At 41.3% G+C, this 19,311-nt stretch overlaps 1 protein-coding gene across 3 annotated transcripts in view; it reads right to left on the bottom strand.

The window, feature by feature from the left end:
• NCOA7 (nuclear receptor coactivator 7) overlaps positions 1-19,311 on the bottom strand; it is an 80,213-nt gene that overhangs the window by 23,840 nt on the left and 37,062 nt on the right. For all 3 annotated transcript variants that reach the window (XM_066547054.1, XM_066547055.1, XM_066547053.1), the window contains exons 3-4: positions 17,700-17,953; positions 278-357 (exon numbers count right to left, since the gene is read on the bottom strand). In XM_066547054.1, coding sequence (XP_066403151.1) covers positions 278-357; positions 17,700-17,953 — 334 coding nt within the window. The remainder of the gene's footprint in view (positions 1-277; positions 358-17,699; positions 17,954-19,311) is intronic.

Raw genomic sequence — 19,311 nt, forward strand, 5'->3', positions numbered from 1 at the left:
AAAACCACTGCTCTATTAGAGAGCCACAATGCAGAAGTAAAAATGGAACTGGCAGCTGCAAGAGGCAGAGATCCTGGGCTGAGCAGAGATTCAGGATGTGACCCTAGCTCTCCCCATTATGGTGGTATTTGAATGGTATCAATAGAAGCAATCCCTACTGAGATAAGTGCAAAGTGGGAAAGAATTAGTGCTCACAGTTTTGTGCCGCTGCCCTCCTCAACCTCAACAACTCAACTTTCAAAAGGCAGGCGTGAACATACCACACACCAGCACTTACTATATATTCTATGGTACCATGGGGCTTCTGAGAGACCATCTTCTTCTCTTTCTTTTCATTGCTTTTGTTTTGATTGTCATCTAAAGAGAAAAGAAAATTCAAGTGACTGTCAAGATGTTTACCTTTCAGCATGTTTTGAAAGAAATCTACATTATGTGCAAACTGCAGCTGTGAAGAAGAACAAGACGACACATTAAAATACCTATTAGGCCATAAGATTAAATTGTAAGGCAAGGAAACTTCATCAAGTACAGCAGGTTTAGTAATCATTCAGGAACTCTGCAGGTGTAATGTGTATATGATACCATAGCAATACACAACTGCTCCCATGGTTTCTTGGTGATTGCTACACAGTTCAGCTCTGGATACAAGTACTTTGTACCATCAGGTGAATATACTCATCTCTACTGCCTTGGTACAACAAATACTGGTTAGTCACCACTTCACAAGTACAATATGTTTAAACACTACTTTAATCTCTGAAGGTAAAAGTGTGCCAAGAGTACTGCAAAGCATGCATGTATACAGTCAAGCATAAGAAAGCAGAGAGTTTGTGCAGAAGAGTTTTTCTATCAGCTGCAATACACAGAACCCACTGCAGCAGCAGAACCCAAACCCTTGCAGGACCCAAAAGGCACTCATGAGCTGTCAGCACCAGAGCTCTACAAGAGCAGGGTAGAGATTTCCAGTTCTTACGACAGCAGTGGGTGAGTAAAGCCAAGGCTCAGGGAGGATGGAGCTGCCCAGCCAGCCCCAGCCCCACCGGGCTCCCCTCCAAACTCAGAGCCCAGCCCCACATACCTGGGGGGAGCGAGGGCAGCATGCAGCCCCAGCTCCAGGAGTGGGGATGGGGTGCCAGGAGGCAATTCATGCCTCTCCCTGCCTGACTGCCTCCAAGCCTTCAGAAAGGTCCCACTGCCTCCAGCAGGATGCTGCAGCCTGGATGAAGCGGGGAGAGCCAAGAAGACAAGGCAAGGCTGGGCCCAGCAAAACCAGCAGCCAGGACCAGGAGCAGGGACACGCTGTCCAGGGTGAACTCCTCCTGTGGTCCAAGCCGCCAGCTCTGGAAGATCAGGGAGGAAAGGACTGGAAATGGCAGCGCAGGGCTCTGACTTGCATTCAGGCTTTGCTGCAACCTTTGCTATTTCCAGAGAGCAAGAGGCAGATAGTAAAACGAAGGGCGAGGACTCGCCTGCCACACTGTAATAATGTACACAAGAAACAAGGAGGGGCCCAGTGTGCTGTACTGAGCCTTCTGCTGGCCCATGGCCACAGCAAGATGAATGCTGTGGGGCTGCCTCAGTGTGCTGCTCCCTGTCAGGAGAGACTCACACCTGGACATTCTTCCAGGTGTTACTGCTAGTATATCCCACCCACCACCTGCCAGGGATGCAGTCATGAGAAGTGCATTGGTTAGGGACACTACAATAAGGCAACAGAGGCAGGAAGCCTCTTTGGTGTAGAAACCAAACACAGTTTAAGTACATGCATACAGTGTACATGGCACGAAGGACAGCGGGAGGGACGGGAAGATCAGGATGATGCTGGCTTTTCCCCGACAGCGTTTTGAAACACAGCATCACTCAATGATCTCAGACACTTCACCTCTGAGACTGGACACCCACATTGAAACTTTTTTAATTAGCTTTCTTACTGTGTTTTTCTGGCCATTTGTGTTTTCACCTTCTGCTGATCAAAGTGAAAGTGTGTGGAAAAACAGGTAATGGCAGCATCAGCAGGGCAGAGTATTAAACCATCAGAAACACAATGACAACATGACAAACAAAAAATCTGACAAATACTGGATGTTTTCTTTATCCATTACCTGCATAAAACTGCCAATATAGCACAATCCTGCCTGAAGAAACCCTGCCAACTACTGAGTTCACACTGTTTTGTGCTACCAGGAGAAACCACTTCAACTAGTCCATATATTTTTATGTATAATTACAACTACGTATCACACATGTAGGCAAACTACCTGAACTTTTTTGTGACCTTTCCCTGGAGAAAGACAAGAAAGGTAGATCTTTCAGATCTTTCAGCTAGATCTTTGTTCTAGGTGAAAAAAGCAGACAAGTTTTCAGATATTTTACCCTTACTTATCTCTGAAACAGTACTCAAGGTAGGAAACAGTTAAGAGCAACAATCTCACACTAACTAGACACACACCAGTAAAACCCTGGAGGAGATGGAATAAAAATAAAGTAGGCCAGAGAGATGTAGAGAGAGAAAGAGGTTTTGTACATGCTGAATGGGAAAAAGTTTAAGTCTGCATGTAGATGGCAGGAATAACAATATGCAATAAAAGCAGTTTCTCTGAAGAGCTTATAATATTCGCTATGAGCTGAACATTTTTTGTTCCAAAGCTTTGTGTTTAAAAATGGAGAGCTGACCACAACAGTAACCACTATGCCTCTATGGCACAAAAAGACCATAAAACAGCAATACAGACAACTTTCTCCCCTGCAGCTTCCTACCTGGGAGGCAGGACACCTCTGTCTCACCCTATGAAATATCAGTATTTTCCAGGTCCTCCGAATTGCATTGCCTGCTAAGTTTGGAGATTAAGAAATACTATCCAGGAAAAGGCTACAACCTGTATAACATTTACATAACCTATATATACTGTATTCACAGGAGACATATAATATGCTCTAGTTCTTGGCTGACAGGACTGTGAACCTGCTTGTTTAGTAGGATCTTGAACACAAGTGTGGTACAATAGAGAACTAAGCATGCACACATTTTTGAAAACCTCTAACTGCAGGACAAGAAAAAGAGAAGTTTGAAAGGCAAGCTGAGTTTAGATTAAACAAAATACTGTGCTTGTCAATGAATGTTAATAAATCCTAAATAAGTTGACCAGTTAGGCAATTTTCTTTCACACCTATGTGCAAGAATACATGTTGTATAGTCTGTTTAGCTGCAGGCTAAAAGAAGTCACAGTCACAGTCTGTCAATTTATTTGTCTCCTGAAACAAAAATCTGACATTTTGTGTTTGGATATTTTTTTCTTCTACCCCCTACTGCTCCCTTTTTTTTTTCTATCCCAGTAGCAAAGGGTTGAGAACACTGTCCATACATTATGACTAACTACTAGTCAGGTCTGGGCAATTCAAAATAACATCCTAATTATTTGAAGTGTGAATTCTTAACTAGCCTATGTTTTTAATTGTGCATATAAAGATTTAAAATAATGAATTTAAAATTCAGACCTTCAGAAGAAAAGATTGCAATGAATCCCATTAAACCTGACAGAACTGCTAAGCCCACCTACCACTCATGTGGTGAAGCCAAGGTCACAAAATTGTGCTCAAGATGAGCGGTTGACAGCAGAGTGACTGGCAAGCCTGACAAGGTAGCACACTTAATATACTTAAACACACACAATAGACTGTCTCTCCAGTTCCCCTGATCTTTTCCCATTTCTCCTCCAGGAAGCCAAACGTTTTCTGACATGATCTGAAGGCAGGCAGCTCTTGTATAGCCACAGAGGCATCCAGAGCACACACAGGCATGATGGAAGCCTCAGGAACCACGTTTCTTTCAGTCACAACTACATGAAGAGCTCCACAGGCTTTAAACAACTGCCTTTGGCTACTTTTTGAACTTGAACACTTGTTTAGTGGTGAAATGACTCATGGTTCTGACTCCCAAATTTTCCTGCACTGCGTGTACACTGGAGATGGGATTGCACACCCATGAGAAGTGACTAGGTGTTAATGCAAATTGGATCACACTGCATTTTTAGGCAAAAGGCAGAGTGGGTGGACTGAACCTCTCTGTGGTTTTGGGAAACTTGGAAATTGAGAATTATGTAAAAATAGTAAAATAATAAGCAGTGAGAAGAATGCCAAGTGAGAACAGGCAAGAAAATACAGGCTTACTGAAAACAGACAGGTCTAGAATGGGAATTTTTCTGCCCGTAATGATATATTTGTATCTCAGTTTCTTAGCAGACTCTTGACATTTCATTTAGCAGTGTTACAGGAAACCTTACAAAAAAGAGTTACCTAAGAGTAATTTGGAAACCAGCTATGGAAGGAGTATGATAAAGAGGTCAACCAGTTTATCACCCAGAAGATCTTGACACACGATAGGAGAATTACACCTCTGCAACTGTGTAAATAGCTCTGTAAGTAGATAGAACAGGTCAAGGAGCTTCAGGAGTCTCCTGGGCTGCCCAGATGGAGCATGGGCCATCCCCACTGCAGGATGATGCCATCAGCAGCCCAGCCCAAATGAGTGTGAGGTGTGGCAGTTCTGGCAGTGACAGCTGAACCCACCGGACAGGTCCTGAGCCACCGCCAGCCTCAGGTCTGGCATTGCTGGCAGGAATGCCCAAGCAAACAGGGGACAAAGGACTGACTGCTTTCCACACCTGGCAAACAAACTCAGGAGCCTGAGAGGACAGAGGCAATGGCACACTTGGTGCAAAAGTCCATTTTACTCATTAATTTCTGTCTTACCAAAGATTTAGGCTGCAGGGAAATCTTTCCCCTGATTAGCCCCAAAATCACAGATTTCCTAGAGTAACACCATTCACTGAGCTGTTCTGCTCTTTCCCCTGTCAGTAGGGAAATCTTTCCCCTGATTAGCCCCAAAATCACAGATTTCCTAGAGTAACACCATTCACTGAGCTGTTCTGCTCTTTCAAGAGCTCCACACCACTTCTATGCCAATGAACCCCACGCTAACATGTGCTCATAAAGTATTGCTTCCCTTCTTGTACCTCATACTTCCCTGAACATCCTAATTAATGCTATTTTAAGGGTGAACAAGTAAATAGTCATTATTCACCTTCTGCATGCCACTCATGATGTCACAGATTTCCAGCATCTTTTCTCAGTTACTTCACTTTTTCCAAGTGACTAATAATGTGATACTCTGGACTCTTCTATTTCTCTCAGCACACAGGATGCCCTTCTTGCTAGCTTTTCTTCCCCTACTACATCCTTTTTAAGTTGGAGGAAGTAAAACCAAACACAGGTTTTAAGCTATGAAAAAACCAATAATATGTGATGGTGACAGAAAAGAGGGTTTCCTTAAGCATGTATGATACTAGTAATTTTTCCACATCACATACTAATCATTTTTCCATGCTGTTCTGTATGTCACTGCTGTTTCAGGACACTCCAGTCCAGTCCCACATCTCTATTACAGATTTGTTAGAAGCAATAAAATTATATTACTATAGTCTAGCCAAGCAGCAGGACAAAGGAGTGAAAACTTACAGGTAGCTTAAAAGAATCTGTAACACAATAAATTCAGGGGAGAACAGTTATCCCTCAGAGTAATCTAATCAGGGTACTGATAAGAAATTAAGCAAACAAAGCTTCCTGGGTAGCTTCCTTATCAATGAATGAGGCCTGATACCAATTATGGTGACAGAGATGGAATACAGTATCACTTAAGTGACTCTACACACAGAGATCTCAAGAATACGAAAGACCTACTTGGGATGATAGAGGGGGAAGACAAATCAGTTTATCTAAGCAATTCTTTCCATTCCTACCTTCTCCCCTGACATTTTAATAACTTTCAGCAATTCTGCTATGCGCCAAATTGTGCACAGAATGATGTAATTGTGATTTAAAACATCTTTCTGACTTTTCTCATGACTCTCAAAGTGATGAACTGAACACCATTCACATTAAAATTACTAGTTTTAAATAAAAAGTCTTTCTTTCAGCTCCTGTCAAGCGTGGGTGAACCCCACCACCAAAGGGGCCAGATTCCTGGTTTGGGACACCTTCCACCCACTCTGATGTTTCAGCTGCAGCAGCCTCCGAGAAAAGAGACCCAGCCCCTCCTTCAGCCAGCTGCAGCAGTTAGGGGGCAGGCATATAAAAAAGTTTTTTAGCCGTCTTATCAGACCTATCTCCCTGAAGAAAACCAGCAAGTTAGGCAGACACATTCCCTACCCAGATTTGGGTAGTGTACTGCTACCATGTTAAATGAGAAACAAAAAAATCCCTACACTTTCTCACCAATTCAGGTATCTGTTTTTTTTCTGCTTCCCACTTTCCCCAGTCTCCTGAAAAGCCCTCACCTTATTTCTGCATATTTTTATTCTACTGAATACCATCAGTTGGCTTTCTCCTTTGCTACTGTTGAAGTCACATGAAACAAAAGGGCAGCTGTCACCCATCACGATCACACTTGTGCTCCTTCATTAATGGGACTTCTCCTGACATAGGAACATAGCAATTCCCTGAGCAGTACAAATCCAGACACATGACTTTGAAACAGCCATGCCTTGAACAACTTTTCTCCACTCCCAATAAAAACTGATTGTCCACTAATTATTTTCCAAGCAATTCTTTCAAAGGAATAAAGAGATCACCAGAAATTACTGAGCCTCAAGGGAAAATGACAATCAGTTCAAAGAACTGATAAAAAAGTAGTAACTCCTTCTGCTATTAGGCATTTTTAGGCACACTTCAGTAAAATTTTTACTACTGATATTCATGCAATGTTCACATACTGCAGCTTCTACACAAAAAACTGCAAATATTTAAGGAACTTAAATTTTCTCTTTATTTACTTCATCCCCAAGAAGGGGCTTTAGCTCCTTTGTGGTCTGACAGCATTACTTGTGAATCCTATTCAGGAACATGTCAGCATCTAAACACATCTTTCACTAAAGTATCACCATAAAATTTCTGACTATCCACTACATTAGGTACTTAAGGACAATACAGAGTGAGGAAAATTAGCCTGTCAACAAAGTAGGGCTGAGGGAAGGAACACTTAGGCATCACAAGAGAAAATACGGACATTTTAGAAAACGGTTAACACTACACATGCTGGTTTTCTTCATTTATTTTGCTGCTTGAACACAGTATAGCTTGCCTGCGAAGGCTATGCCATGTAAGTCAACCAGGACAAATTCTCCTAAAATCAAGCACGATACTGTTCTGTCTACTGAAAGGTATTTACAAGGTCAGAGGCTAAAAATAGAGATGAAAATCACAAAGATTCTAAAGATACAGGACACATGCTCTGTTTTTGTGTCTGGAGATGACATCAGCATCTGATGTGCTGCTGACTGTCATTGATCCTCAGAAGCCATAGAAAAGAGCAACTCAGTTTATACAAGCTACTGTTGGATCCCAAGCATGACCCAACAAGTTGCAACAGAGATGTCACCACACACTGAGAAGATTTCAGGAAATGTCAGTAGAGAAAGCTGGGAGCAAGGACGTTACACAATCAAAAAAATCTGGCTTAACTTTGTATTATTATTTAAATGTGAAGAGAGTGCTGCTTTTCAGAGCATTTATATTAACTTTCAACAGTGCTTTTCAAGCACAATACGGGAACTTGGTGGAGAAGAGAAATTAAAAGCCTGCCTTGAGGATCCCATGCCTAAGTTATGCAGACACCCTAAAAATGATTGCCTCTGCCTCTGCTTGGAGACCAAAAGATTTGCAACATGATTTCAAATGCACTATATTGTGCTTTTTACATACTTAGCTTATGAATATTCCTGTCTTGGAGAAGAACATCTGAAACTAAAATGAGAATATTCTGCCTATTCCCTGGGGGCAGAAATCCCAAGAGAGCTAGGGTGAGTCATTGGGTAGGGGAGAGAGCTGACACACGTGGGTGCTGCAGAGGACTGCTCTGCAGGCACTCAGGGTACAGATTCTGAAGCCTGGGTAGGGGAAGAGGCAAAGGATGCAATCTGCCTGCTTGATAGCCCTCCAGGAAGGAGGAAGAGAAGGAAGAGAAAGACCTGTGAAAGTCCAACTCTTTATCCCAGCACAGGATACACCACTGAAGAGCTGCACGTGCCTCACAGGTACTCAAGGCTAACTCCACAGGGCACCCGTGCTCAGCAAGCACAAGACTCAGCAGGCAGCTGGCACAACCTAGAAAAGCCAGACTACCCCAGGCATGATGAGCCAGCGGATCCTGGAAGCAATGAACTTGCTCACCACAAAGACATATTTCCCTTCATTATCCCTGGCAGAAATATGACAACTCTTTTTATTAATTCTCCTGACTCACTTCCTTTTCACCTTCTGCATACACACACCTGTCACAGCCTCACCCTGGGCTATGGGACCATTTGCTCCACAGCCTTCCTCTCTTCCTCTTGGACCACTTTTCAGAGATGTTAAGTGCATCTGAGTTTAAATATAATTAAGAACATAAGTGCTCCCTCCTTCTGAAAACTCAGGCCTTGGGAAAACAGGCAGCCCTTGGAAACACACCTGGGTCTTTCAGCAGTGAGATCAGTTTTAGCTAACTAAACACCAGCCTGTCATTCCATAACCTGACCTTTCCAGAATAGATCACAAGATGTCATTGACTGACAAGATGTCAATCTTACTTTGAGTCATTGCTATAGTGGAATGTAACTTTGTAAAATAGCAAATCCTGATATTTTTTCCTCCAGGATAGAAACACCACTTTTTAATTTTCTGCCTCAATAATTTATGCCACTGTGTGGTGGTTTGACAGGAAATATGTTTTTTGGGATGCTGTGTTTTTGGCCAATGGATATTCAGGCTTTAATATTGGCATTTAACCTGGCCATTTAGGACATGAATCCGCCTCTGAGAACACGGGGTTAAAAGCAGAGCTCTCCCCTGGGAGGGTCCTCTTGGGTTTCGGGGGGGAAAGAGTTCGGGTCTCTCCCCCGGCCCAGCTGCTGGCTGGGCAGGGGGAGGGGAAAAGCCATGAGGCCGAGAGAGGTAGGCCTGAGCCCAGGGGTGGAAGGGTGGAAGAGAGAGAGAGACCAGGAGCCATCGGGCAGCCCCCCCTGAGAGACACAGAGAGAGAGAGAGAAAGAGAGAGAGAGAGAGAGAGAGAGAGACGCTGCCTGGGACTGTAACCTTGAAACTGGATAAACATGGGCCTGTGCCGGCAGCACGGCTGGGACGGAGAAGAAGGGGGGGGTTCAGCCGGCCACTTGTAGGAGCTTTTAACCCCTTTTCGGAGAATGAGAACTTTACAGATCATTGACCTCTCCTGGAAGATAGAGTGGAAGATGAGGAAGGAAATGTGCAAGTGTGAGAGAGGTCTGGGCGAGCGAGAGATAGTAGAAGAATAGAGAAGAATCCTAGTGGGAAGAGATGATGGAGTGGCTTTTGCTGGACTCTTTTTGTACAGCCATGGACAGAACCATGTTCCTTGTGACACAGAGACTGCATCTAGGGGGAGGCAATGGCCTCAGAACCAAGAGGGTTCAGTGTTGATGCCCCTCGGCCCCAGGGGGTGAAAAAATATGGGGGGGACAGGTGTCCCAAAGGAGAGATTGTGGGGACAGGTGTCCCAAAGGAGAGACTGTGCCTATTTTGGATCGGGACAGAGCATCCTTAAAAGACAACCCTAGAAGCAGTTCTGGTCTGTGTTCAGTGGTGAGAGCACTGGACATGAAAAGGAAGAAGTCACGATGGCAGATGTTCTCTGGGCGGTGCCACGAGTGACACAGAAACACACGAGGCTTCAGCTGTGTTTCCAGGGGAAGCCTATGGTACAAGAAGGACTCCTCTCCTCTTGATGAACTGAGGATTGATTGTCTAAAGGTGGTGCTGGACCGAGAGTTGGTGATTTGAGGAATAAATGTATTGTGTTGGAAATTTGGTGGGGGGAGGAGGAAATGCATTTGTGAGGTTTTCATTTTCCCTGTGTGTGTTCCTTTTTATTTGTAGTTGTAGAGTAGTTAATAAAGTTCTGTTTTCTTTTCTTTCCTAAGTAGGAGCCTGCTTTGCTTATTCCTGGTCACATCTCACAGCAGCTACCAGGGAGAATGTATCTTCATGGGGGTACTGGCATTGTGCCAGTGTCAAACCATGATACACTGTTAAAAAGGTATCTCTGATTTCTAATCTCAACTTGTTTCTCTCCATGTCCTGGTCTGCTGAGCCTGTCAATGCCCTTTGCTATGATATTTCAATTACACAATTAATTTAGGATAAGGGTCTTGGGTTTTTTCTCCCTCAGGAAGAGTTATAACCAAGGTAGTCTCTCACAACTCCCTCTAGTCTCCAACATTTTCCTTCTTCCCTGAGCTGTGCTAAACAGAACTCACAGTAAAACAAGTCATAGAACCTGAATTAAGAGTAAAAACATCTCCTGTTCTAGTATCCTGGGTCCTGGAGGTCCAGAGAAGGCTAACAAGGACAAGAAAAGCCATGAAACAGCTTACATGTAAAGAATGCTGAAGATCTTCAGCCTGGAAAGGAAACTATGTAAGAGGGATATTTTGTAGAGAGAAAAGAACAAACAAAAACCCAACAAACCAGCCAGAAAACAACAAAGAAACACACAAGAAAAATCATAGGAGTCTTGGTGATGGTGATTGACAGTTCAGTTTCTTATACAAGAACCCATGGCCACCCAACAAGGCCAGCAGAAGCAAGATTTGCTCTTCAAGAAAATGGCAGCAAACCTGTGCACTCTTCACCAAAAGATCCTGCAGAAACCTGCACAGGCCCAGGGAGAGGCAAGATAAGCATAAGGTAGAACACTCAAAATGCATGAACTATGAGCAGCTCAGAAGAGGACAGTACTGTGGATGCTTTTACAAAATTCACTGTGTTCATAATCTTCCCCAGACATCCAGGTGTGGCTCTTGTAGGAGAACGTATGCTACACTAAAGGGCTCTGGTCTGGAATGGCATGGGCTCTCCTACTGCCCCTCTAGCACACACCAGCAGGCTTGGAAACAGAGGTTCAGTAGCAGTCACATAGTCACACTGTAATTTCTTTTACTCACCTGCATAAAACTTTCAAGTACTGTAGGATTTTTCTGCCTCCAAAATGATGTTTTCCAAGTTTCCAGTCAGGTAAATAGGCACATGAAGTACCCCAAGTAATTTTTCATAGTTAACAGGCCATTCATCCTGGAAAGCTTTGTTCTACAACCTACCTTAAAACATGTAATCTGCCTGTACTCAAGTTACCACTCAATTCACACAATTCAGCATTGGTAACCTGTGATGGGCACTCTCCCCCCTCACCTATGAAGTGCTGAATCACACAGAAAGCTACTGAGCCCTTCAGAGCTAAACACACTTGGTCATCCTACCAGAGTGACCTACCATCATAATCTTAAACTTGAGACATTCTAGAATATAAACTCACAAAATACTAGTACATTACATCAGCAACGTAATGCTTACAAATGCAATTTGCCTTGACTGACTATTTGAAAAGGAAGGCAGGAACATAAAAATTTTGTATCAACCTTTTTTAAAGGCTTACTGAAAAAAACCACATCAGTTATCATGAATTCATCAATAAACTCTCAGGACTTGTATGTGAAAAACAGCTCTGTCAATTTAAAAAAAAAAAAAGTTGTGTCTATTAAGCTACTGTTTACCTTCGTTTCTGAGTGGAGAAAATCACACCACAGTATATAAATAGATCAATTCTTCTTCTATGTCCTTTCATCTTCCTTGCTGTCAGAAGCACCAGAAAATTACTGAAAATTCAACTGCTTAAAATTATTTTTAGTTTCTCTTGTGTTCTTAACACAGTTAAGAAATCTCTTATTTTTTATGTTCTGGGACAGTTTTCATGTTCTGTCTTTTACTTTCCCAATCAATTCCCTTGCTTTCTACTTGAAATATACATTAGATTACTATCAACAGGTGAATTTACAAGTTGGTTTTATACATCCATATGGCTTCATTTCCTTCTAACAACAGTCTTAAAAACAGCTCAGTCTTCTGTCTCAAGATAAGGTGCCATGTGTGCCACTCATTTCCTTTAAGCATGGTGCTAATAATGCCAAGGTTGTGTTGATGGGCAATACCTAGTTATTACATACAAAACATCAACTTTCAACTATTTGCATCTTTTACTTAGTTTAACAACAAATAAAAGCTTATCCACCAAGATGAGAATTTGAAGTGGATGCCACACATGGGGAGCTTGCTCAGTGTTAAGATTTCCACACAAATTTTCAGAACTTAAATGCTAACAACATTATTACTGGCACTTACTGCTCAGATTGAATTCTCCTGCCTATGGACAAGTCTCTGTGCAACTGTTTCTAGCAAACATCTGTTAACAGCACAGCTTCAATATAACCTGGTGGCCTTAACACTGATCTTCCGGGATTCGAGACCATTTGTTCTCATTCCAAAACAAGTCACCTGAAAACAGCTGCCTTTCAGTCATTGTCCACTTTATTGTTTCCACATGGTTTCTATGATCAGTGCTAATAATCCAGCTTCCTGAAGCTTCCCAACCAGCCACTGCCCAGTCAGTACTTTCATTTTCCCCTCATATGCAAGTTATTCCAATGCCCTTGGTATTCTACACAGGCAATTATAACCAAATTGACTGTTTCTTATGCTGCTTCAATTTTACTTGAGATCTTCATCTGAAACAAGCAATTATTTACATTTTCACCCCTCCTTATATCCACAGTCATTTTTGGGCTGAAGCACAAACATTAAGGCAAGGTCTCAGAACCTGAGAAAATTTAGATCCTGTTCTTACTGCTGTATTAAACAACTTAAGACAACACTGAGTAGCCTACTTTGTAAATCACTTGGATCACTTAGAATAGAAAGTACTTTACTACATGAATATAGTTGACCAAATCAAGCCCCCGGAAATTAGGGCTGATTACAGTTAGCTAGCTACAAGCAATATTTTATAAGGATTTTCTCTTTTATTTTTTTATTCTTTCTTCTTCTTTTATGAGTAGCACTTGAATTAGGTCCTCAACTGCATCTTACTGTTCTGTACCAAGTAATACAGAAGACAGAAACAGGACTCATAAGCAGAAGGAAATTTCCATTTTTAACTCAGTAAGTATTGAAAAGTCCACTTCAGATTAAGCCTGCTTAGCAGATGACCTAACTATTTTGCAATGTGTGTTCAGGAAGTGTCCCACCATTTCATTACATTTAAATTCCCTATACATTTTCAATGCATTGCAAGCAACTTTCATCTTTGAAACAAAGTACCTCTGGTATCATGGGAGCTGCCTCTGCTGTTTTTGTGCCAGTCAGGGCCAGTCTCACCACATAATGCATAAGGAAAATTGTTATGCCCTCTCTGCTTTGCTTACTAAAATTTGTTCTTGGTCATTTACCCAGAACATTCAGAAGCTTGGTAACTGCACATACACTGCACTGCTCCTGCATCACTCCCTGCTAAGGGACGCTAGGGAGAACAAGTCAAAAAAAAGGCATCTGCTTTCTGCCCCTAGGGAGGTACTCTGGCACCTCCTGCTCAATGTGTGATATACTCTCTCATTAAATGGACATATGCTACTTTCCTTCTCATGGTGTTTAGGAGTCCTCCTTGTTTAGATGTAAATCAGAGCTACACTAAGAGGGGGTTTTGTTACTCTCACCTCCCACTCCTGCAAAAATTGAACACCCTGCAATGAATGGGAAAGGATGGCATTATGATAGCAGAATTATAAGCTAGTCAGCTGGATTTTATGTTGTTAACAAAAGTAACTCAGTGATATGGGACAAACTCCCTAAATCAAACTTTTCTTTATGGCATATTCTTTAATGGAGACCAATTCCTCACATATGTTGGCCTGCCTAGGTTTTCAAGCAAAATCAGTGGAATGTAGGAATATTATGCACATCTGATATAAAGACACATTATATCATGCTGGAATAAATACATGGATGAAATTCAGTGTCGTTTTTGACCACTGTTACACTGCTTGCTTTCAGAAGCTCACACTTTTACCTACCTCAGTGTCTTCAGTGGCACAACACAAATGCTTTCATCCAGTTCAGCAACTCCTGACAGGAAGTTGTGGTTTCCTAATCTTTCAATAAAAACAGGCTTCCCAGAGATAGCACGTCAAAACCAAGAAGCCAAGCTGCAAAAGTAGGTCAGCTGGGTCATCCCAAGAAGAAGGGGAGAGCATCCTGGGCACCAAGTACAGCAGCCAGAGCACCTATGCAACCAGTGTACTGCCCCAGACAGACAAATCCCCCAGAAGTCCGAAAGCTGTTTACGGCAGCAACAACCGCAGAACGAGTGAGACAAAGTTACAAAGCAGATTGCTACATAAGCCAAAAGATTATAAAATATAAAAATATAGAGAAAGGATTGTTATTTTCATTGATCTTCAGGAAAAACAACACGCAGTATTATCATCTCTTTTGCCTGAAAGCAAGCGAGCAAGGGCTGTATCTGCAAGGCAGTGTCTTACAGGATGAGATTTGGAGACTGACTGTTGCAAATTATTACAGAACTACAGCTGAAGAACATTGCAAGTGCTAAGAGGAAAGGAAGCTATGAGGCTACACTGGAGAAACTTTCTGGCAGTAGGACCTATTCAGCCACTTAGCAGTGCCTCAAGGAAAATGATCATTCCTGTATACCATCAGGTTATTTGTAAGGGTGCCACCACAGTGTAAGCCGATATGCTGTACTGAACAGTCTTGGCTGAGAGAGGGATGCTGGAAGATCCCTTCCTTGAGGATGCCCCAGTTGCACCGCCTCCTTCCTCCTCCCTCCTCCTCCTCCTCGGCTCGGCGGTGCCACCCGCCGGCTGCCGGCATTAACACAACGCCACACCTGCGTGCAGGAGAGGAGCTCCTGGCTGCACCACTGCTGTGCTTCCACCTTCCCCAGATAATCCAAGCCTTTTAACCACTATCTTTTGTACAAAGCTTGCCAGGGATAACCAAGTTCTGCATAGCCTTCAGAAGCTGTGTTAGTTCTTCCACCAGAGAAGAGGAATTTACTGAGTCAACAAAATCCCCCTGACAGCATTGGTGCCTGAAGGAATCTATTAAAAAGCTATTAAAATCTATTAAAAAGCTCAGCATTCAAAGCGGGAGTCAGGATGTCACTGCATTTGCAAATTCAAAAAGGGAAACACATTCACAAGCCTCTAATGAAGGGATGTGGTGTGCAAGGAACAAAATATAATGAGATGTTATGTTCCTTCCCCCAACTTTTAGAACAATAAAGAAAGAAGGTTTTATTGTCCTGTAAAATATGAAAGGGAGATTATTCAGAGGACAGTGGTCTTCATTCTGTTAGTCTGACAGACACAACCCCTCCGGACTCAAATCATCTAATGACAGAACCTCCATTAATCCACAAAGATTGGTTGTATCATGGCAATATGCAAGGCTGTTGCTACATTTAATAGATTTTCCTTCTGAGATTTTCATAAAGTGCAGAAAGCATTTAAGGGGAGAAGAAGTAATTACTGTGTCAGATTTTCATAAAGTTATAATTATAGAGCTGTTTAAGTTGAAAGGGACCTTAAAGATCATCTAGCTCCAACCCCCCTACCATGTTCTAGACATTAGTCAAAGTTGGCTAGTTGGGCAGAAACAGACACCAAAACTCCCAAACCCTTCAGAAAACAGAAAAATGGTTAACAGAGAGACAGTGCATGCTTTTTAGTCAGAACACTTCCAAAACATCAATAATGGGACAAGTCGGAGGGAAAAAAAAGAAGGGAAGGGGGGAGAGGGAAATGAGATATATATATATATCCCTGATATTAAATAATTAAGACACACATATATGCATGGATAATCCCTCTCAGACACCTTCATATGAAAGCATATCAACAATGAAGAGATAAAGTCTTCACAGATTAGGCAGTACCTTCCCACCACTGCAGCTGACACATCTTCCAGCAGAGAATTGCTGAATGTACACCTGGCAGAACTCAGCAGGACAGATGGGTTTGTCCCCTGCCACGCCATGTGCAGGTAAACAAGTCCAGTTCTTTCAGATTGCTGTGGGTGAGCAGACAGCCCTCAGAAACTACTCAGGATATTGGCAAAGGTGGCAGCTTTCTGGAGAGCAGCAGTGACAAACAGCTGAGCAGGTAACCCTGTGAGCTACAGCTGCAGTGGGTGAAGGCAGTATAAGCCATGTAGTCCAGTGCCATGGCAACTAACAATTCTACTGAAAAGAATTCATTTTGAAAGTTGCACATGGAGCCACTGCACTTGTTTCACAATCAACTCTTTTCTGCCTCTATTTACACTTTCACTTCTGCAATTTGCTGCTCTGGTTGGGTAAAAGCCTCTAGGAACAACTAAAAAGAAGGCATTTAAACAAGGAGGAAGTTTTTATCTCTCTGGGTTTTGCCAGTTGAGTCTGTGCTCAGCTCAACAGCAGCATTAAATTATTTCTCAGCAGAAATCTTGTATTTCTGCAGAACCCAGAAACTCTGCACACCTACATGATGATAATTAGCATTTCAAGTCACCCTGTAATGATGCCAATCCACATGAAACCAGGGAACACTTACGAAACAAACTAAGTAAAACCTGAGTTTGTACTGACTGTTGGATCACAAGTCAAAGACAACTCAAGGACATCAAAGACATCTTTACATTCTCCTTAGCTAGCACTGCCACATTCTTCAGAGACGAAGAGTGATCCCATTGCCCCCCATCTTGCCACCCCAAGTGCCAACTGTTGCAGAATTTTTTAATTTAACTACTGAAAAACTTGAGAAACAAAATTCAGCTACCTCACAAACCCCTAAATTCCTCTAGGTACAAACCAACAAGTGCTTCTAACAGAAGCACTTTACTAAGAATGCAGCAGAACTTTATATTTGATGATAGCTAGAGTTTTCTGTTCCACTCCTTCTCTTTGGGAAAGGATTCCTTACAAGATGGAACCAGAGTTCTCAAAATCTAAGAATTCATTCCAATAAAATACCAAGACAAAATCTGGAATGAGAAGTAAATAATCTCTAAATCATATACCTATATCTAAATTATATCTGAATAATATATCTATATCTAAATTATATCTAAATCATATATCTATATCTAAATCGTATCATATAAATCATATCTAAAATCATTTACATGTATCTAACAAATCACAATCCAGAAACACAGATGTGTATATGACTCACTTCATATATTAATGTACAAATAGTTTTTTTCTCAAGTACTTCCAAAAAAAATCTAAAAAGGAATTTATAATTAATTAAGTTACTTAGCTGGGGGGGTGGAGAGAAACAAGCCATCACACAAGCCCTTTGACATCTTGTTTAAAAATATGTAGGTAATTTACTTACTTCCTTGCACTTCAACAGACAAACATGAATATGAATTAAGACTGAAGCCTTGAACAGTATATATCAATTTATGAAAGAAATAGCCCTGCCAAAGAAACTGAACCCCATAAAGCATTGAAGACTAATCTTAAAAATAACTAAAATAAAATGCAATAATAAACTAATTGCTGCCTGTAACAACAATGAGTTTTAGAACTGAGAAACAAGATATAGGTGTTTTTGTGAGAATGCAAGGTTTAAGTTAGTACCAGATATTTTGAACTATATAATTCTATTTGCTTTTATAGGAAGGATATCCAAAGTTAATTATCCTTTTAAGAAAGGCCTACAGAATATGGGTAAAATCCATTAGCAATCTACCAAAACAAACATATTTTAAAACACTACAGCATTAATATAACTCACCAGTACTATAGTATCTTTTAAGTTCTGTGCGTCTGATGTCTTTCAGTTGATTGTACTTTTTCTTTTTCTTTTCCTTGTCTGGAGCAGTTTCCTTTTCCCCAGGAAATTTACAGTTGTCTTCAGAGGAACTGATTTGCTCCAAAATAACTTTACTTTCATCATCTTTCTCAGAAGGTGTTTTGGAAACAGGAGATCCAGGGGAATTAGCAGAGACAGTCTCAGTTGTTTGTTTGACTTGCCTTTTCTTTTTCAAACTGTGCATAAAGGAAAGAAACCCACATTAGGATTTAGCCAACTCTAGAGACAAGTTAACTCACTTTCTAATTATAATGATATTTTAAAATATTAATTTAATATCAGAATTCCTTACAACCCTTTAAAAATCACATACTTGGCATCAGTAACTTGGTAACTTAGATGATCCTACCTTATACTCTTTCTTCCATTATATCATAATCTCAAGGATACCTTCTCAAGAATAACAAAAAAGTTTTTACTGTTGTTTACTGAGGAGAAGAAACAAAGAAAAACAAACAAACAAACCATTGAAAAGCTGGGGGTTTTTAAAAGGACCATACATCTAAATGTAAAAGCAAGGTACTGAATTCATGTTTTCAAGATGAAGCTTGGTATAAAATAAAACCTCAGATCACAATGTATTATAACACAACAGCTAACAACAATTCCACAGTACACTGCTCCTGCTTTATAAAACCATCTGTTCTCATATAAACTTGTTATTTTTCCCATTTTGTCCAAGGTTATCTCCTAGAGGCCACTCATGCTACTCCACAGCTGTACGGCACAACCCACACTAGCTGGTATTCCAAGTGTCACCCAGGAGCTCCTTCTGCAACATTATCAACGTGGCCACAAACTGCTTCTGCCAAAACATTTTCCAGCTGCCTAGATTTCTTCTGAGAGAAATCTTAAGCTACCTATAGATCTTCCAACTTATCACTATAGCAACAAGAGTATTTTCTTTTTAGAAGACTCCTTAAAGCACAAAGCAAGTGAGAAAGATGCTTCAGGAATCCTAAGACAGAATTTTCTGCTAAATCACCATCTATAGCACTGAATTTGCGTAGTGAGAGAGCAAAGACTGACTTTATGGGTTGAGGGTCACTGTCACTAAAATAGCTCCCAGTTAATCACTGACTCATACCATCCAAAATGAAAAACTAATCTATCTAATGCTCCTTCTCTTCAGTACATTAACTTATTGGTTACAAGGTACCTAAGGGAGTGAGTAGTATATTTATCTTGTTGATGGCAAAAACTTTGCTTTGTGCACAGGAAGAATTATGCATAGAAAATACAGACAACCAGTGAGTCACCACAAATGGGAAAAAGTCTCATGAGCTCACAGCAGTAGCTTACGAAACTGAAAACTTAATACAGTAAGTTATTAATATAATGCAGGAATTTCAGAGATTCTTTCTTCCACCTTTATGTTTATATGCTTTTCATGTTTTCTTTTAGACCGCAACATAAAATAAATACACAGAGCAATTGCAAATTTTAGAAAGACATTTCAGGCTACACACCTTTTCTAAAAAATAAAATACTAAAGCCAGTTCCAAGTTCAGAATGTTTAGACTGAGAAGGGTCA

Source organism: Molothrus aeneus, chromosome 3 (genome assembly GCF_037042795.1).
Source record: "Molothrus aeneus isolate 106 chromosome 3, BPBGC_Maene_1.0, whole genome shotgun sequence".
In the NCBI taxonomy this organism is placed as follows: domain Eukaryota; kingdom Metazoa; phylum Chordata; class Aves; order Passeriformes; family Icteridae; genus Molothrus; species Molothrus aeneus.